At 46.9% G+C, this 19,187-nt stretch overlaps 1 protein-coding gene across 1 annotated transcript in view; it reads left to right on the top strand.

Moving 5' to 3' along the window:
* EPHB1 (EPH receptor B1) overlaps nt 1-19,187 on the top strand; it is a 432,780-nt gene that overhangs the window by 401,038 nt on the left and 12,555 nt on the right. The window contains exon 13 of the mRNA XM_033404128.2: nt 18,600-18,749. Within this exon, the coding sequence (XP_033260019.2) occupies nt 18,600-18,749 (150 nt within the window). The remainder of the gene's footprint in view (nt 1-18,599; nt 18,750-19,187) is intronic.

Genomic DNA, 19,187 nt, shown 5'->3' with positions numbered 1-19,187 from the left:
GTTTTGGGAAGAGGGTGTACAGGCCAATAAAATCAAGGTGTGCTAGCCCTTGAAGGGCCCTGTTATCGGCTGCATCGTGTTCCCCCCAAAAAATTTACTTGAAGTTCTAACCCCTGTATCTGTGAGTGTGACCTCATTTGGAAATAGGGTCTTTGCAGATATAATTCAGGTTAAGATGAGGTGGATTAAGGTGGGCCCTAAATCCATTGACTGGTGTCCTTTTAAGAAGGAGATCCTGGAGTCTTTGCAAATCTCCCTCTAGTTCTGCGGGCCTCCTCTGCATCATTAGAGAAGTTGGTGCCAGGGGGTGGAGGTGCTCATCCCCTGCACCTAGCTTAATAGGGCCTTAAAGACCTGATAGGGCTTGACCTGTGAGCCCTGCACAGGGCTGAGCCTCTTCATGAAAAGAGGCCTCTGGGTCTAGCAAATCTCTAGAAGGCAAGGTGTTTATCCAAGGAAGCGACACCAGGCCCTTCAATCCAGTCCTCCGAGAGCACACGGAAACAAAAGCGACTTTTTAAAGACCCCAGTAGCTCAAAACCGGCCCTATCGAGGCTGAGCATATTACACCTCCTCTGGGAAAGCTGAATTTAAAAATGTGAAGGCAGCCAAGAAAGTCTCTTCCAGTGTAGTTTACAGATCCAGAGGTAAAAGAAAGAGTCAGAGTGTAAGCAAGAGAGAAAGAGAGAGCAGAGTGAGGCAGGGGGAGAGCTGATCAAAGGCTACTCTGCTCCCACTCATTCTGCAGATACTCTAGCTGCTTGGGGCGGGGGGGATATGCGGGGAGGACTTTAAAGGGGAAGGTTTTATTTTAATCCTCCCACAAAAGCATTCAAGTAAACCCTTTCCCTGTGAGAAAGCGAGAGAGTATAAAACAGGAAGAGAAGATTCTCAGTGAAAAGATCCATGTAGACTTCTACTAATACTGCTCACTTAGAGAACACATGCCATCTGGGTGCTTGATAAAAAGAAAAAAAAAGGCATAAAGAAAAGTTCAAAGCCCATGGATTCAGCTTGTGAGTTGCAAGCTGCTCGCCTCTCCTCCTGGCAGATACTTTTCTGTCTTGGTCAGCAATGACTAGCTTTTCAAAGTGACCTGTCAGATTTTCATTCCTTTCTTCTCTTGTTGGCCAAGGAGCTGAGCAGTGGGGAGAAGCGAGAGGAGGTGACCCAGGTGACAAGAGCAAGGCTGACCTTCTATTCATTAACCTTCTGAGAATTTTCTATTGAAATACAAAGCCTCAGCCCACTTGTGCCTGGGCCTGACCCAGCAGCTTCACATCTTGCTACTCCATGCCAGATGGGACAAGACACCTGCCTCGATCCATGCACAATTTTTTACCTCTTGTCTGTTAGAGGTGTATATTTTGGGAACATGCCCCAGGGCTCTGGCCTATGACTTAGCCAGGAGTGGCCATGGGACCTTGATTTTAGGCCCCATCATTTTTTAAAACTTCTCCTTTGGAAGGGAATTTGGCATCCTCCAGGGATCGCAGAGGATGACAGAAAATCCAGGGAGGCTCCGTCTCCAGTTACCAAGCAATGTAAGTTCATACGCTTTTAAACCAACATCACTGATAAAACGGTATGAAGCAGCTTTGTAGTTAGATATTCTACCTGGAGAAATTAGAAGGGCAAAGGTTTTGTCAGGAAATGCTGTGGCAGGAGGGGGTAGAATGGGGTGAAAGTTTGGGGCAAAAGCCTGGACAGGAGGGGCTGGTTCCTTAGCATCACCTTAAGATAGTTTATGTTCCTCCTAAATTACTTTTTTTCCTATTACACAAGCTATAGCTCTATTATTCTAAAATAATGATTAGTATTCTACAATAGCTCTCTATTAGAAAATTATTTTAGTTAATAAGACATCATTTAGGGCTTCCCTGGTGGTGCAGTGGTTGGGAGTCCACCTGCCGATGCAGGGGACGCGGGTTCGTGCCCCAATGCGGGGGGGATCCCGCATGCCACGGGGCGGCTGGGCCCGTGGGCCATGGCCACTGGGCCTGCGTGTCCGGGGCCTGTGCTCCACGGCGGGAGAGGCCACAGCAGTGAGAGACCCACATACCGAAAAAAAAAAAAAAAAAAAAAAGACATCATTTAAAACCCGTTATTCAATTTGTTGTTGTTTATTTGTATTGGCTTTTGATACGCATTATTCTACCAGTAATCATTATCTTCAATGACAAACACACTAAACTCATTCTTTCCTTCATTTTTCAATGTTTTCATCGCATTTCAAAAAATGTAGCAAACTCGGTCCAATAGCTCTAATGACAAACAATTCAATGCATAGAACTTCACAGTAGATAATTCTGAAGGGTGGTCCCCTCAGCATTTATAAGGACAAGGCTGGATTTTCAGCCAGAAAACATGACTTGAGTCCTGGCCAATTATTAACTTAGGGTGAAAGTCACTTTACCTCTCTGAGGCTCCATTCCATTATTTGTCAAATGGGAATAGGATATTATACTCGGTCTGTATCACATGGCTATTGTAGAGATCAAAGGAAAAATATTGTATTGAAAGTGCTTTAATAAATTTCTGAAGTCCTGTAAAATGTAACAAAATAAAAGTTACTATAAAAGCTGATGCAATAGAATAAATTATTCTGGATCTTAGTGAAATACTTTTACCTGATTTGGGGGGAAAGATCTGTTCCAATACAATTCCATTCAGTTAATAATGCAAGTGGTAGTAGCTTGCTTTGAACTCTAACCAATGTAATATAAAGAGTACAAACTTGGATGGCAATGAGACTGAACTACAAACCCTGGCTCTGCTACTAATATATTATGTAAACCGGGTGAGGTCTTTACTTCGTGAGCCTCAGTTTTCTAACCTGTAAAACAGGGATAAGAACCTACCTCTTAGTATGACTGTGAAAATTAGGTGATATTAAATATGTCAAGTGCCCAGCAGAGCAGCTGGCACCCAGTGGATCCTTGATAAATGTCCATTTGCTCTAGCCTTCTCTGAGATTCCTCATAAAAATGGGAATGGAAATAGAGCCTGTTCTCTTACAGTGCCTACTTCTTCAAGGTGAACTCACTCAATATGTGGTTGATAAATTGGGGAATGACATTGGTATAATGGTTCTCATATAACCTTTTTCTGGGATATTTATGTCCTAAAGCAATAAGGGGCAAGATTTCTTACAATTAAAGAGAAAGCCTTAGCATCATAAGAAGACCTTAAGGAAAAAGTTGGAATTGACAGAAAAGCCTTTCTTTAGTGCAAGTAGTGGCTAGTTTAGTGGTTTCCAGAACCACTATATTTTCCACTCTGTTACCTGGTAAAGCTGAGATAAAAAATGGAGGAGACTATGAAAGCATGTCCTTTATGTTAAATTATAATTTTTTGGACAAAGAAGTCTATACTCTGGGTCAGGTTTTTAATTTTAATGAATCTGATCTCTGTGAGATGGGAATGCCGCCCCCTCTGACCCCCACCCAGGACCTATTTCTCCAAGGAGGAAGCACAAAATCCAGGGTTTTGGTTGCAAAGGATTGACTGACTTACGTAAAGGCAGGTTTTAATTTACCTGTGTTGCTATTTTTATTAGGATTGTTGTGTTTTTGTTACATTTTGAGTGGTCTTCTCCAAATGTAATTTTGTCCCTTAGTCTCTGTTATTTTATTGTGCAATTTTGCAGAATGTGAGGTTTTTAAAATATATAGCATTATAGCAGAAAGCCTGTATTAGGAAATTAGAGTCCATTCAGTCACCTACAGGAAGCATATGCTCCATTTAAGTATAATAAATAGTTGAACCATCACTAGGCCTAACCATTTGAGACAGGGAATATTTTTAGAATTTTTAATAAGATCAAAATGAAAGCAATTATGTTAGAATATATATGTGAGTCAAAGGAAAGGAAAAAATGTGAGTCACTAGAATGCCTTTCAACTCATGTGATTGATAACGTCAACTTCACATCCCAGAGTTTATAGGAACTGGGTCAGGGCCCTGCTGGGGTGATGGGGAAACCTAGCCAGGCTCCAGACCACCACCCAGCTTCAATCACAGAAGCTCCTCTCTCCTCTGTTTTAGATTGAACTTACACTGAGGTTTCCTTTCAGACAAGGGTTTTTGAAGACTATAAGTCATTAAATGTGATGACAGTGGGTCATTTGCGGTCAATATTTCTGTCCTACCAATCGTCCTTTATCCAGGCCTAGAAGAGACTCTACAGATCATGACCAATGTTGGTCTTTAAGGAAGATTCAGAAAAATTTTATTACATTTCAAGAACTTCAAAGCTAGGATATTGTCCATATTGCACTTTCTTCACTGCCTGCATTTGAAGTTATGGTAAAAATGCTTTCCAAAAAAAAAAAAAAATGCTTGGGGCACTCCTCTCCTCACTGGCTTCTCTGTAAGAACAACTTCAAAAGGAAATGCCATTGCTTGGTCAGAGAATTCCTTTAGATACCTGATCATTTGAAAAGGAGATTTTTAAGAACTTTTTATTTGGATAAAATTTCCCCCCCAAATGTTAATGAAGACATCTACACTATGGTAAGATTTTTAATTTTGTCCAAACCAATCTCTAGGAGGAGTGACTGCCTTCCAGGACCTGCGGTCCAGGGTCTAGTCTTAATCCTCATGTCTCTTCAGTCTCCTTCAGTCTGGAATATTTCCACTGTCTTTCTTTGTCTTTGATGACATTCACATTTTTTTTTTTTAAGAGTACATTTTTTTTTTCATTAATAGAACATTCTTCCTTTGAGGTTTTCTGGTATTCTTCATAATTAGATTCATGTTCTACATTCTTGGCCACAGTCTTACATTAAGTGATATGTGTCCTTCCTAAGGTATCATATCTCAAGACACAGGATGTCCATATGCCCCCTCAATGGACGTACTGATCTTGATCACCCAATCAAGGTTTGCTCCAACTTCTCCAGTGTATATTTACACGTAATATATATTACATATTGTTTTCTCTTGTAACTGATAAGCAGTCTCTGGGAAGACAGTTAGGCTATGTAAATATCCTGTTCTTCATCAAAATCCCTCCTCCCCCTTCCCCAGTTTTAGCATCCACTGATGATTCTTATCTGAACCAGTCAGTACTACCATGGCTGCCAAATGACCTTTTCCAACTCCAGCCAGCAGGCCAGCACTTGTCATTGACAAGAGAATATTTTGGATGGTAGTTCCATAACCCAATAAAATGTTTTTTTGTCTTGCTTGGAAATTCAACCTAATAACATTCTGAAGATCACACTCTCTATGATTTTTATTTGAGAACTTTTGGAATGACCTTTGGCTAAAAACATTAAGATTCTCATCTGTCCCCAGGCTGCCAATCTCTGTTTTAGGTTATGACCTTTCAGGCTGGTCTTGTCCCATCACTGTGCCCACACCTTTGATCTAAATAGTCTGATTTACTTGAAGGGAGGTCAGATGAGGAAGTTAGGCAGACAAGCTCCAATCTGTCGCACAAATATGCTGGCTCATTAATTCCTGGTTCTCTGCCTTGTGGCTGCTCTGCTCCAGAGCTAGGATGCCCTGCCCTCTACCTCCTCGTGTCCTAACCTCACCCATCCTTTGCCACAGGTAGTAAAATACAGACCTGGAGGGCTCAGAAATGTGAAAGTCTGAGAGGCCTCAAGAGATACTGAAATGTTCCTAGAGGATATAGAGCCACTGGGAGGCTCTCCAGCAAGCCCAGAGGAGCAGTCTCTGCTTACCACGTGCAGAGGCCACAGATCTTGGGAAGTTGTGAGAGCTTCTCTTGACTTGTGGTTGAGGATTATCACCTGAAACTTTTAGGCTCCTATAAAACACTGGGTTCCCAAGCCTTGGGAGACCATGGATCTGGTAGAAATGGGAATTATTTTGGAGGGGCTCACAGTTCACCAGCCCCAGATAAAATGGGTTCTGAACTCTCTGAAGAGAGAGTCTTAGACTTCAGCAGGGGATGCTTCCATGACTCTCACAATTCCAGAAAATTCTGGAACAGAGGCCTGGCAGTTCTAGACAGAGCTTCAAGGCTATGGTGAGATTAGGAAGGCCCTAGTGAACGGGGCTGGTGATAACAGCCACTAAGTGCCACAGCAAAAAAGTCACGTTCAGGGTTGGAGGGGCAGACACTGATGGGTCTCTCCTTCCCACTGTGAAGAACCCAGCTGCCTTTGGGACCACCATATGGTCAGCCCATCTCTGGGCTCCCATGGGCCCAAGCAGGTCAGGCAGGGAGGCAGACCAGGGGTTTAGACCCACCAAGTTGGGAGAAAGCTAAGTCTGGGAATGCAGGGGGATCTCCAGGAGTTGGTTTTTCTAAAGAATGGGAAAACAGCATAATTCTAAAGTAGATCAGAAAACAGATTAGTCAAGAGAAGGAACAGATAAGATGCAAGCAGCATTGGCTAAAGTCTAAATCAAGCTGGGGTCCCAGTACACCTCAAGCAAGTTCTGTAGTGCAGGCCGAGGTAGGACAACAGAATCTGAGGCCAAAAGAATGAGAGTTTGGGAACAACCTTGGGCAGCTCAGCCCACGGTCCAGCCCCCGCCGTGCTCTCAATGCTACTCGTACAGCCTGTACCAGCTTTCACATCAGTGCCCTTGTCCAGGCTGTTCAGTGGCTCTTCAAAGCCTCTGCCACATGCCTCGTGGTGTCACCCAGCCCTGCATCCTTCTCTCCCAGCAGCTGGTTTGGCTTCCTCTTTCATCACAGCATCCCCGAGCTTTCGTGTGCTGCTCAGTAAGTGTTCGTGGAGTGAATTAAGAAATTAATTAATGAGTGACACACATATGCCTGGAGATCTGAGATACCAAGCAGGAGACTGGTCAGTGTTGACTAGAGCAGAAGCCTGTGTACCCAGGGAGAGAGATGGCTGTCCCAAGACAGCTGGGCTCTACACAGCGGGAAGAAGATACCCTTCAGTTCCTGCTCTTCCAGGCTGGACTTGACGCTTCCCCAGAGGCTCTTAGTGGCTGTTATCACTGGCCCCCCTCACCAGACTTACGCCTGTCATAACCCCCACTCCCTCTCCCCACATCTGGGGAGGACTGATCCCAGACCAGGCAGAGAGAAGGGACTCATTGGTCCAACTTGAAACGTCAGCCCATCTGAAGAAAGGGACCCAAAGAAGTCTCTAGAATGCTGTATTTTAAAATATTATGGTTTTATTTTTAAAAGCAATGCTTAAAAACATCAAAAGAAAAAGTATATTTAAAGTAAAAAGTGAAAAAGACTTTCCCTTCCCAATCCCCAGAAGTCAGTCATGAATAGTTTGGTGTGTTTCCTTCCCAGCTTGTGTGTGTGTGTGTGTGTGTGTGTGTGTGTGTGTGTGTGTGTGTGTACTTATATTTTTAATGGTCTCAAAAATGGTCTCAATATACATACCAATCCATTCATCACCTTGCTTTGTCACTTAACAATGCATCATGAACATGAACTTTTCCCCTCTTAGTACCTTACTTCCCGCCTTTGGAAACATTTTGCTGCTGCTCCTGTAGGTTTCTTAGATTCTTTCTCAGGCATCCTTTGTATGAATGAGCTGTAGAAACTATTTAACAAGCTCTCTTTTTAAACAAGCTCTCTTTGACAGCCATCTAGGTAGCTTCTGATGTATTATTTCAAACAACACTTCAGTGAATATTCTTAAGGAGATGCCTCTGCACACTTATATAGATAGTTCTATAAAATTAATTTCGAGAAAAAAATTACTGGGCCAAAGAATTTGCACATTTAAAAAAATTTAAAGTAACGTCAAACTTAAAGAAAAGTTCCAAGAATAATACAAACAATACCCACATAACCTTTGCCCAGATTCTTTACCTATTCTTATCATTTCACACCATTTCTTTGTTATTTGCCTGCTCCTGACCAATTTTTTTTTTTTCCTAAACTCTTGGAAGACACGCTACATGCATCATGGCTTTTATCCCCATAAGGTAACACATACTTCAGTGTGTATTTCTGTACTTCCTAAGAAAAAGGATATTCTCTTAATAACTGTAATAGTACAGTTGTCAACTTAATTTAATTTAACATGGATAAAATACTTTTTATCAAATCTACTGTCTGTATTCTAATACTGTTAACTGACCCCCAAAAGTCCTTTTTAGCACTTTTTCCTCCTAGTACAAGATCCAGTCCAGGATCAGATATTGCATTTCGTTGTCATGTTGTTAAAGCCTCTTTTAATCTGGAACATTTTCACAGCCTTACTTTATTTTTTATGATATTGACATTGTTAAAGAATACTGCCCCTATTTGTAATAGTAGCTTCCTCTTTGGGGGTTTGTCTGATCTTTCCTCACGATTAGACCCAGGCTCTGCATCATGCATTACATAAATGATGGTGTGTGCTTCTCAGGGTACCACATCTAAGCACGTGATGTTCATTGGCTCCTCATGGTGATGTTAAGAACTGCATATTTTAAATTCTGGTAGGAAAAAAGTTCATTTCCCAAAACGTTTTTCCCCGTGTATACTCCTGCCACAGTTTGTGAGATTTCTGCACAACCCTATCCCTTTCCTTACGCAGGCACCACCACCAGTCTTCTCAACATATGCCCCGGTCAGTACACTGTGCTTGTTAATGCTTTATTTTAAAAAGAAAGCAATACATTTTTTTTTCTCATTTCATTTTGAGATACTCTTTAGTATTCTTATGCCTCAACAAAGGTTCCCCAAACATCAGAAATGCAGTAGACTCCCATGGTCTTTTGTAGCCCCAAACTCACTGGGACTTGGACAGTGTGAGTGTGATGACGGCACAGGCGGGATGGGACCCTTGGCTGAGAGTTTGGGGCTCCACGCTCTGTAAAAGCAAAACAGAAACGAGTCTTTTTATCCCCCACTTTGGGAGAGAAAAGATGCCCCTGCCCTCCATATGCAGGGACATTTATCTCCATTTATGCTTCCATCTTCTTTCCTATTATCTGCTATGAGGAAAAGGAAGCATGGGATTGGGAGTTGAAGGATCGGTTTCAAGTGTCCCCTCCACTTTCTATCAGGTGTGGACTCATGGCCACCCTCCTCGCCTCCCCCGGTTCACATACCTGATGAGTAAGGGACTCAGGAGGAGCTGGCCTCCCCGAATGGTCTTTGGGGCTGGCCCTGCCCTCCCTGGCCTCCCTCACTGCCACCAGAGAGGACAGGCAGCCCGGGGAACAGGGCTCCTGCCGGGAGACAGGCGGAGCAGCCTCACTCACGCATCTCACACGCTGCCAGCATCAGCCAGCAGCACCTCGTATGCCCCTCTGAGATAATTAAGCATTATTATCCCTATTGGCAGGTGGAGACAGTGAGACAGTGGTTCAGTGACTTGGTTATAACTGCCGGGATTGTTTGAGGGAGAAGCCGTGCCAAGAAGGGAGTGCAGTTCAGGAAACTAGAAGAACTTAAGCTATTTAATGTGACTGATGATTTTAAAATAGCTGCTGGAGGGTGGGGGCCGGAAGAGGGGCTAGAGGCATGGCCAGTGGACGTCGGGGAGGCACCAGAAATTACCCTGCGGACGAGGAATAGACCTAGTATTCCTGAGAAAATGGGTTGCCACAGTCTGTCAGATGCTTACAGAAGAGGAGGGAAAACACTGAAGGCTTAGTCAGCTCTGTGAGGACAAGGAATAAACCCCTCAGCTTCCCGCAGAGCTGGACAGAGGCCCCCAGGATGGGCGTGTAGACAGAGCATCCACCCTACCGGCGCCCTCCCCTCACGGCTCAGCATCTGGAGCGCTGCCGCGTTGCCCTAGGAGGTGTAGCACTACCTCAGAGTGGCAGGAAGCCCCGAGTGTCTCCATACACAGAGGTGGGAATAGAATGGGAGAAGAGTGGGTGCCTGCCTGAGGGTCACAGGGGAGACACTTGGGACAAAGGTGGGGAAGCCATCACGGCCTGTTGACAGAGACAGGAGCCACAGAGACCTGGTGCCAGGTGTCACTAGTGAGGCAAACAGATGCACTAGAAAAGGAGAGGAGAACTGTGGTCTCTCAGGGTGAGGCAGACAGGCAACAGTGAAGCTGTGGCGATGGCAGCTCCAGGGAAAAGCACAATTCCTTCCATGTTCAGAAAAGCAGCCAATACACCCTGGACCAGCCCGGGCGGGGAAGGGTAGAGAGCACGGTGACTGGCCACCCTCGTCCTCAAGCCTGACCATCCCGTTTGCTGGCCCTCCCCGCCAACCTGGCCATTCCGAGGTCACATAGAGGTTCACCCTCCCACCCCACCCTCTTGGGGCCCAGGCTTGGGGGTTGCACCAGGGGAGACTAAGCCCCATCATCCCTGCCAGTTACCACTGTGGAATTCCCCACACAGTGCCCTCCTCAGGGCAGAAGTGGTTTTGTTCTCTTTCCCTCTACTGACCCTGACCTTGCCCGGAGAGGCTTGTGGAATGAATGAAGGCAGCATGTGAATTTTTAGCCCTTGTCTCTCCGCCCTTTCTTTTTAATTATAACCTCGAGAAATGCTGTGTGATAAAAAAATATATAGTGAAATGCCCACATCTCAGCCATCGGGGGCTATTTTGGGGGTGGATAGTAAGAGACAGCTGTTTGCCCTGACAGTATAGTACAGAGAAACAACGTCTGTTTGGTTGAAGAACAGGGTTTTTTTATTATTTTTTTTTTCCAGCTGGGAAACGTCACCAAGTGGCCTTTCTGTTCTTCACACATGAAACACACACTATCATCCGCATATTTTTAGTTAATTTATGTCCAAATAGGCCTTTCTCTCGCTGCTGGAAAATGATGTTTGGGCTGCAATTACCTTTCCAGCATCACACAGAAGGGTTTCAGCGCTCACAAAGCTCAGCGGAGAGGCAGCACGTACCCCACCGACTGTAAATCTCTCCATTTGTAGCTATTCAAATCACATATTTTATTACGAGTACAAAATACGTTGTGTCATTCATTTTGGAGGAGCAGCTAATGCTTCAAGAAAAGCTTTGAAAAACATTCTATTTAGAAACAATTTTGTCTGCAGCCAATGCATTGTGTCTTTTGGGGTTGTCTTTTCTCCCAGCCCTTTTCTCTGTTCTGTGTGCCACTTGCATGACAAATGAGATCATCTTCTCTCCAAAAGCTCACCTGTCCATGCAGCCGGTTTCCCACCTAAAGTTCTAATTCTCTGTATGTTGCATCATAATCCTTAGCATGGTAATAAATTACAGTGTCACCATCAAGATCGTGGCTTCTGGAAAGAAATAAGCAGCGGGGCCAGATGAACTCTCTCAGAAGATTGAGAGACTGTTTTCATGCAAATTCCTGGCATCCTGGGGAACTAGAAACAGCCTCTTTATTATATAGACTCAGTTGCAATCCAGCAGCCAGAAGCCATTTCCACTGGCTCTTAGAAGCCGGTAATGCTAGAGAAAGATAACCTTTTTGGCAGAAACTTCTTTTTCTTCTTGGCTGATACGGGTCTTATCTGGAAACATCACTTTGCTCATTAGGTTGGGCATAATGGGTCAGTGTACTTTCCAGAGTGCTTTTAAATAGAGACATTCATTCTAAAATACCTTCTTAATTTAACACTTAGAATCACGTTAGATCTCTGGGTCCAAAGCAGTGGACGGTGACTGGGTAGCAGTGGACGGTGACTGGGGAGCAGCGCACAGTGACTGCAGGGCAGGAGGAGTGCGTGTCCCATGGATGCACCCTAGGGCAGGGCCATCTGTGTCTGAACTGTGTACAGAGGGCTGCACAGAGCCAAGGCTGATCAGCCACATGGTCAGGATGGTCACCGCTTCAAGGGGGAGTGTTCAACCTGCCACTCCAGAGGGCCACTTGCTCTATGTGATGTGAACTTCACCCCAGTTCACCCTCCATTCCCCTTGAGTCATAGATACACTGGACAGAAACTTTGAGGAAGCCAGCTCATTGCCTTTTTCCCCATCATTTTAAGATCTTTTGCAGTTCAGCGCAGTAAGGCAAATACTTGCCAAATATAGGCTACTTATTCTCTCACCTGTAGCAGGCATCACTCATTAGTCATGGCAGCATTCCATGCTGAGCCCAGATGAAGCCTCAGAATCCTTCTCAACCCAGCCATTAACAACGACCAGAGTTGGTATATGAGATGAGACTTCACTCAGTCCATGACTTATGCTGGATTGATCTATGCCAGTGGTTCTTAAAGTATAGGAACCACACTGAGAATTTGTTAGAAATGTAAATTCTCAAAGCCAATCCCAGGACTAGTACATTTGAAAGTCCAGGTTAGGGCCCTTGTGATGTGTGTTTTAACAAGGCTTCCAGGAGAGTCTGATGCACACTCAAATTTGAGAACCACTGCTGCAGGCCAGTGCTTGTGACTAATGACTGCTCATTAGAATCACCTGGAGCATGTTAAAACTTAACAATGCTTGAGCACCACTCCCAGAGATTCTGAAGAAATTAGAACACCCACTGGCATTAAATAATAATAATAATAATAACCTTCCCCAGAGTGATTCCCAATGAGTAACCAAGCTTGAGAAGCACACGCTAGTATTTATGGGTATGTCAGGAAAAGGGATATTGACATGGCCTTCAGCTACTGTTGTGCAATTAAGGTAAAGCTCCCCAGGCCTGGAGTGGCCACCTGGGTCTGTGGACACTGCTGGTGGAGTGAGGGTGGTTCTCCCTTAGGCATGTCACGCCTCTCCAGTGAGTAGGGGTAGTGATGTGGCTCCAGAGCTGCCTTCTGACTGTTGCCCACATCAGTGGAGATGCCAAGGATCTGTCCCTCGAAGCCCTCACCCCACAGCACTCACATTGCTCAGCAAAGGGCAGTCCTTCAAGGAGTAGACTGGCCGGGTCTGAGCAACAGCGCTGAGGAAGTGTTACAGAGGACCCTGTGGTCCTCTGGGCTTCCACCTAAAGGTTAGAGGTTTCCCTCACCCCCAATAGTAGCCCATGGTGGATCTGCCACCTGGGAATTTAACAACAGTATTTTTAAACTAGTGCCTCATAAAATGGTATATACTCAATGTATTCATTCCTAGGGCTGCTGTAACAAAGTACCACAAATTGGGTGACTTTAAGCAGCAGGATTTTTTTTTTTTCCTCTCCCAGTTCTGGAGCCTAGAAGTCCAAAATCAAGGTGTTGGCTGGGTCATATTCCCTCCAAATTCTGCAGGGAGGAGTCTGGTCCCTGCCTCTCTCTCCTCGTTTCTGGTGGTGGCTGTTACTATCAGTCTTTGCAGTTGCTTGGCTTGTAGGTGCATCACTCCCACCACTGCCTGCATCTTCACTTGGTATTCTCTCCTACATCTCTGTGTTTTCACATGGCCTCCTTATAAGGACACCACTGGCTGGATTTAGGGACCACTCGAATCTGGTATGACCTCATCTTTTACTTTATGTTACCGAGCAAAGGGCTTGCTGCCTGACACGCATAGAAGCCAATACCATGGAACCAGCCTTTGAGAAAAGAAAAGGCTTTATTGTGAGGTTGATCAGCAAGGAGACAGGAGGCAAGGCTCTCAAATCTGTCTCCCTGATCCAGGGTTGGGTCACAGTTCTTCGAATTAGGGGAGGATGGTTGGTAAACGGAAGCACTGGTGGGGCAGGTTTTGATTGGAGGGCTTTTGAACTTGGCCATTTATGGTAAGGTATGGTAAAGGGGCTTCAGCACCGGTCTTCATGGACAGCGCACCCTTAGTATCTGAAAGGGTTCCAGCATTCAGGTTCCAGTCATGTCCCAGTTCTTTGGTTCTGTGGGGTGGAGAAACTTCGGTTCCGGGTGTTATTTGAGATCGAAAATTTCTCCTCTGTGTATGCTTCAGCTGCGCAAGTTGCAGTTTTGTTCTGTTGTCTCTGAAAAACAACTCAGTATATTGCTAGAAACAGAATGGGGCCAGTTTGGGGCTGGTTCTTTGGTTACAGTTACATCCCCAAAGACCAGATTTCCAAATAAAGTCAGGAGTTTAAAAGTTGAACGTATCTTTGTTAGGGGGGGTGCATAAATCTACTCACAACACTCAATAAATTCTCGTTTAATGGTAACAATAATATACTGGGTGATTTACGTATATACAATGTTGGATCTTCACAACAACCCTAATATGTTTTATATATTACAAACCTATTCAAGAGTGAGCATTGTGAAATTCAGGACCATTGTGTGATGATCTCGGTCATAAACCTATCACTCCAAGGGGATTCCTCATGAGGCACGATTCCAATGATTCCATGATCATGATACTCAATATGCATGAGTGTCTGGATTCCTGTTATATCCCTGCTGAGACTTCCTCTCACACATGATGGGGGAGAAAAGTACTGTAGCAACGCCCAGACACACAGAAGCATTACCCTTATGGGCATCTCTAGGATAAGTAACTAGCAAGGGAAATCAGTCTTATGCTCAGACTTTAGCCTGGAAAACTCCACAATTAGGTGGGTTCTAGAAATGAAAGCTACGAGCTGTGCCTAATGTCACTGTGGCAAGGCAGTGAGCTGTCTGGGTGGCACTGGAGATATCCTTCACTCCTTGAGAGTAGGGTTGAGTCTCGTCACTGCCAGGTTCCCAGCCGGGTGCCAGGCAGATTGGGTGCTGCATAGATGCTTGTTGCAGGCTGGCTGAGGCTGAGGGACTAAAGTACCTCTATGCTGGAAACTTCTACCTGTTGGCGTCACTCCTGGTGGCAGGTGTAGATGTAAGTTATCAGCAGGTGCCCCTGCAGATGGCTAGGTTAAAATTCATCTGCTGCCAGACATCATCTCCTACTTTATCAAATCACACACACACAAAACACACACACGATCTTTATAGTTTGTCTCATACCTGAATTAAGGCATGATTATCCTGAAGCAAACTTTTAGAGATGTTAAACTTTTGAAGAATTTCTGGGCAGCACAACCATTCAATGCCAAGCTTTACCTGGAAGTTCAGTGTAGGAAGTACACTGATAGCGGTGAGATGCCTCTCCCTCCACGCCTCTTCTCCCTCCCCCACATGCCAACAGTGCCCCCCTGATGCAGCTCTGGGGGAACCAGGTCCCTGCCGAATGCACACCTGCGACTTCAGCATCCCTGGGGGCATCGAGTCATCTGGTGCTTTGAGGAACCTCTGCAGGGGACAATGCTCTCTGCAAGCTCGGTGTTGTCCCCTCTTGCCCACGTGGGCACAGATTCCTTCCAGAGAGTCTCGCCTGTTCTCCATCCCCTGAGAATTCTTCCCTCATGCTTCTTCCCATCCAACAGAGCAAACCACTCCTTCCTTATGCTCCTTCCTCATGCCTGCATTGGTAATAACTGGGACCCTCAGAGAACTTTGCAGTCACAGGAATGCCTTGGCCTTGGACTTTCCAGTCCAGACTCCTCTTCAGGCAAGAAGACTTCCCTCACTAACAGAAGCCCTGGTGGCTGCAACACTATCCCACTTCCTTTTCTCCTAGTCCCCTGCATGGAGCTGGTCACCATCATCTACATTAATAGATTTCCTTTCATGTCATTGAAGATAGGTTAAATAATCATCACCATAATTACCTCTGAGCATCAGAAGGCAACGCTGATGACATGATGTTTGAAAGGCTGAGAGGAAATCGAAAACTCCCAGAAGGAAAACACCCATCCCCATGCTCCCCTGGCTGCCTTGGAGGTCAGCGCCCCCTGCTCTCGTGGCAGAGGGCCGGTGGTGACAAACTGTCACCTGCCTGTCCAGCCACTCTTCTCAAAGCCTCTGCCACCTGCTGGGATGGGGCGGGGTAGTGACAGGCCAAACTCCGTGTTCAGTGAGGCCCAACAGCGCAAGGTGGCAGGAGGGCTGAGGCGCGTCAGTGGGCCTGGCACTGCTACTTGACATGCAGGAGGGAGGGCTCAACAGCTGTCACTGGTGGCCCCTGGGGTCTGCTCCAGACTCGGGAGAGAGGACACCTTCAGACTCCCACATTTCCTCTTTGAAGTTCAGAAGAATCACACTTTCGTCTCCCCTCCCTCCTCTCTCTGACACAAACAGATGCATAAAAGATAAGCCCTAACTCTCTTTTACCCACAGACCTACACGGCCAAGTTTTCTCTCTGTCTCTCTGTCACACACACTGGTAAGTTCTCACTCACAGAGTCTCATTCCCTCTCTCTCCCTCTCTCTCTCTCTCTCTCTCTCTCTCTCTCTCACACACACACACACACACACACACACACTCACACTCACACTGCTCTCTCCTACCTCAAGTAACCCAGGTGTATTGAGAGACCAGAAACTGCTCCCCTCTGGGGGAGCCCCAGGCGCCCTCCAGGTTTGGCAATACCACCTCCCCTAATGGGGACACACAGCATGGGGTCCCTGCGCTGTCAGACACCTGCCTCAGGTGTCTGACAACTCCCTGTTCGCTGGCTGAGTTTTCTACCTCTCTTCCCAGCCATACCGAGGAGATAAAGCCAGTAAATTCATTCATGTTTTGGGGAATGGTGAGAACAGAGCCTCCTGTTGCCTCGCAGCCCAAGCCTGCCCTCCAGGCATTTGTCACGTTGCTGGCATTTGAGCTGAGAATGTCTCCCACCACAAAAGCCTGCCATCTCCTGGGGGAAATCAGGGCTGTCTTCTTGGCAGAAAGCTGGATGTGTGCCTGGGGAGGTCGGGGCCAGACAGCCTTTATTCCTCCCAGACCCCGGGTAGGAAACCAGGTAAAAATATACTTTGCAGTTTGCTCCTTTTTCTCTCACTTGTGCTCAGATTAACCACTTATACATTTTTTTTTTTTTTTTTTTTTTTGCGGTATGCGGGCCTCTCACTGTTGTGGCCTCTCCTGTTGCGGAGCACAGGCTCCGGACGCGCAGGCTCAGCGGCCATGGCTCAGGGACCCAGCCGCTCCACGGCATGTGGGATCTTCCCAGACTGGGGCACGAACCCGTGTCCCCTGCATTGGCAGGCAGACTCTCAACCACTGCGCCACCAGGGAAGCCCTCCACTTATACATTTTTAAGGTATTTTTGCTAAAGTCCAACACATGTTTCTGGTGATTTGAACAGATTGTGGGGAATGGTCAGTATAAAAATAACCTCCTTCAGCCGAGGCAGGAGGCAGATGAGAAGGGGGAGGAGATAGGGAGCTTCAGGTCTCATAGCCCAGGCATCGCAACGGGGCCGTGGGAGTGAAGTCCAATATTTGGCCTGGAGAATTGAAAATGAGGACCATTTGCTCTAGAGAATGATGAACTCCACCCTCGTAAGTGGTATCAGTGCCCTACAGAGCTGCTCTGCTCTCTGCTCCCCTCTATTTCCCCCGTGAGAGTTCCGTGCTCTAGCCATCCTGCATTGCTGGCAGTTACCATCTTCTCTGTTACCCCAGCATCTGCACAGGCTGCTCTCTGCCTGGACTTCCCTCCTCCCCACACTCTGCCTGATTAACTAGTTACCACGTGTATAGCGTGGACCCTCTATGCCAGGCCCTGCCCCAGCACTAGATGGAGCGTAATCCACTTATCCTCACGATGACCTGACTGTGTAAGTGTGATCACTACCCCCATTTTGGCAATGAGATACAGAGGCACAGAGAGGTTAGGTAACTTGCCCTAGGTCACACAGGTAGAAAGGGACAATACTGGTATCCACACCTGGCCAAAGGCTTCAGGAAACTGCCCTTCTGACTGCTCCTGTCCACCTTCCCTGACCGCTTCCTATGTTAGGGAGTTTCCTCTGGTTCTCAGAACACCCCGTATCTGCCTCGGCCTCACCCTCATCACTTTCCACCTTGTTAACAATATGTATTAAGTTTCTGTTTTCTTGTCTGCCTCCCCATGCCTGCCCAGCTTGAGGGCAGGGCCCCTGGCTGGCTCAGCCCTGGGACACCAGCTCCTCAGAAAGGGCCTGGCACAAAGCAGTGCTTCTTGCCTATTTGTTGACGGGGTGCATGGATGGATGGATGGATAGCAACGCCTTAGGTAAACAAAACAGACCAAGTTCTGGTGGACAAACCAAGGGCCAAGCAGAGAGCCAAAGTGGAAACTCCCAGGGTGGGATCGGAGGGTAAAATGGAGAAACAAACCTAAGAGTGGCCCTTTAGAAAAATGTGTCTGCAGCTCTGCATGTCGACCTGCACAGAAGGGCAGGGAGGAGAGCCAGCATCTATCCGCCCTGGGCCCGGTAAACCCAGTGCAGCTGGGGCTGCCTGCAGGCTGCAGAGTGAGGAAAACCTGTCCCCCAGGGCTGGAGCACAAGGCAAGTGGGGCAGAGGGGCGGCGCAGCGTGATCTTGTAGTCAGGGGTGTCCCAGGAGGTATTACCAATCACTACCTTCGCGTTTGCTTGTTTTGCTTCCTTCTGGCCCAAGTGTTGTGACTCATACATGCTGTGGGACAGCAGAGCATCACCTGCCTGTCACGGCTCACGTGGCCCATCTCACGCAGTATCGTGCGGTAGTGCTTTTCTGCCAGTTTCACTCGCTCCTCCCACCCACGGTGACGTTAGAGTCAGGACATAGGGAATGGGGAGGTAAGTGCAGCCGCAGCCCCAGTTACCACCTCTCGTGTGGTGCGATGTGCCCACATGCAGCGTGAGATGGCCCAGCCCCGCAGGTCCCCCTGCCTGGGGGCACCAGCTATCCTAATTCACAAAATGTCGGGGCGGGGGTGGAATGGAGGACACGTGTGCCCACTTTATTCTCACGCACCTTCAGCTAGGAACCCTACGGTTGGGCTGACCAGGTTTCTTCTTCCCACAGGGAGGCAAGATCCCCGTGAGATGGACGGCTCCAGAGGCCATCGCCTACCGCAAGTTCACGTCTGCCAGCGACGTCTGGAGCTACGGGATCGTCATGTGGGAAGTCATGTCGTTTGGAGAGAGACCCTACTGGGATATGTCCAACCAAGATGTGAGTGTCAGTGGCACCTGGCTGCTACAACCCTTACCCAGGGGTCCCACAGGCCATGGCATGCCAAGCCCACCTATCTGTTTTCTGCTTGGGGCCTCAGAACGTGAACGTGAGGTGTCCAGGGCAGGGGATATTGGATCCCCTTGGCACCAATATTTGAACTAATCAAAGAGCCCAGCATGACCCCAAAGCCTGTAAAGATGCCCAGGGCAACGCAGGAGACAATGGGCTGGTTCCGAATGGCCAGGAACCATGAATAGATCAGGCCCCAAGTTAATCAGGAAATTCTACCCCACTTCAGAGCTCCATCATCACGTGTAAAGGAAGGGAAGCCATGCTGGTGGGAGGGCGGGCCTGGCTTCCAGGCTGCTCTGCTCTGACAGATGTGCTGTGTTGAGCCAGCTGCAGCTTCTGTCTGGGACTCACACCTCTCCGCTT

The sequence above is a fragment of the Orcinus orca genome, chromosome 5 (genome assembly GCF_937001465.1).
Source record: "Orcinus orca chromosome 5, mOrcOrc1.1, whole genome shotgun sequence".
NCBI lineage: Eukaryota > Metazoa > Chordata > Mammalia > Artiodactyla > Delphinidae > Orcinus > Orcinus orca.
Note: the sequence above shows the minus strand (reverse complement) of the source record. Positions and strands in the feature narration are given on the sequence as shown.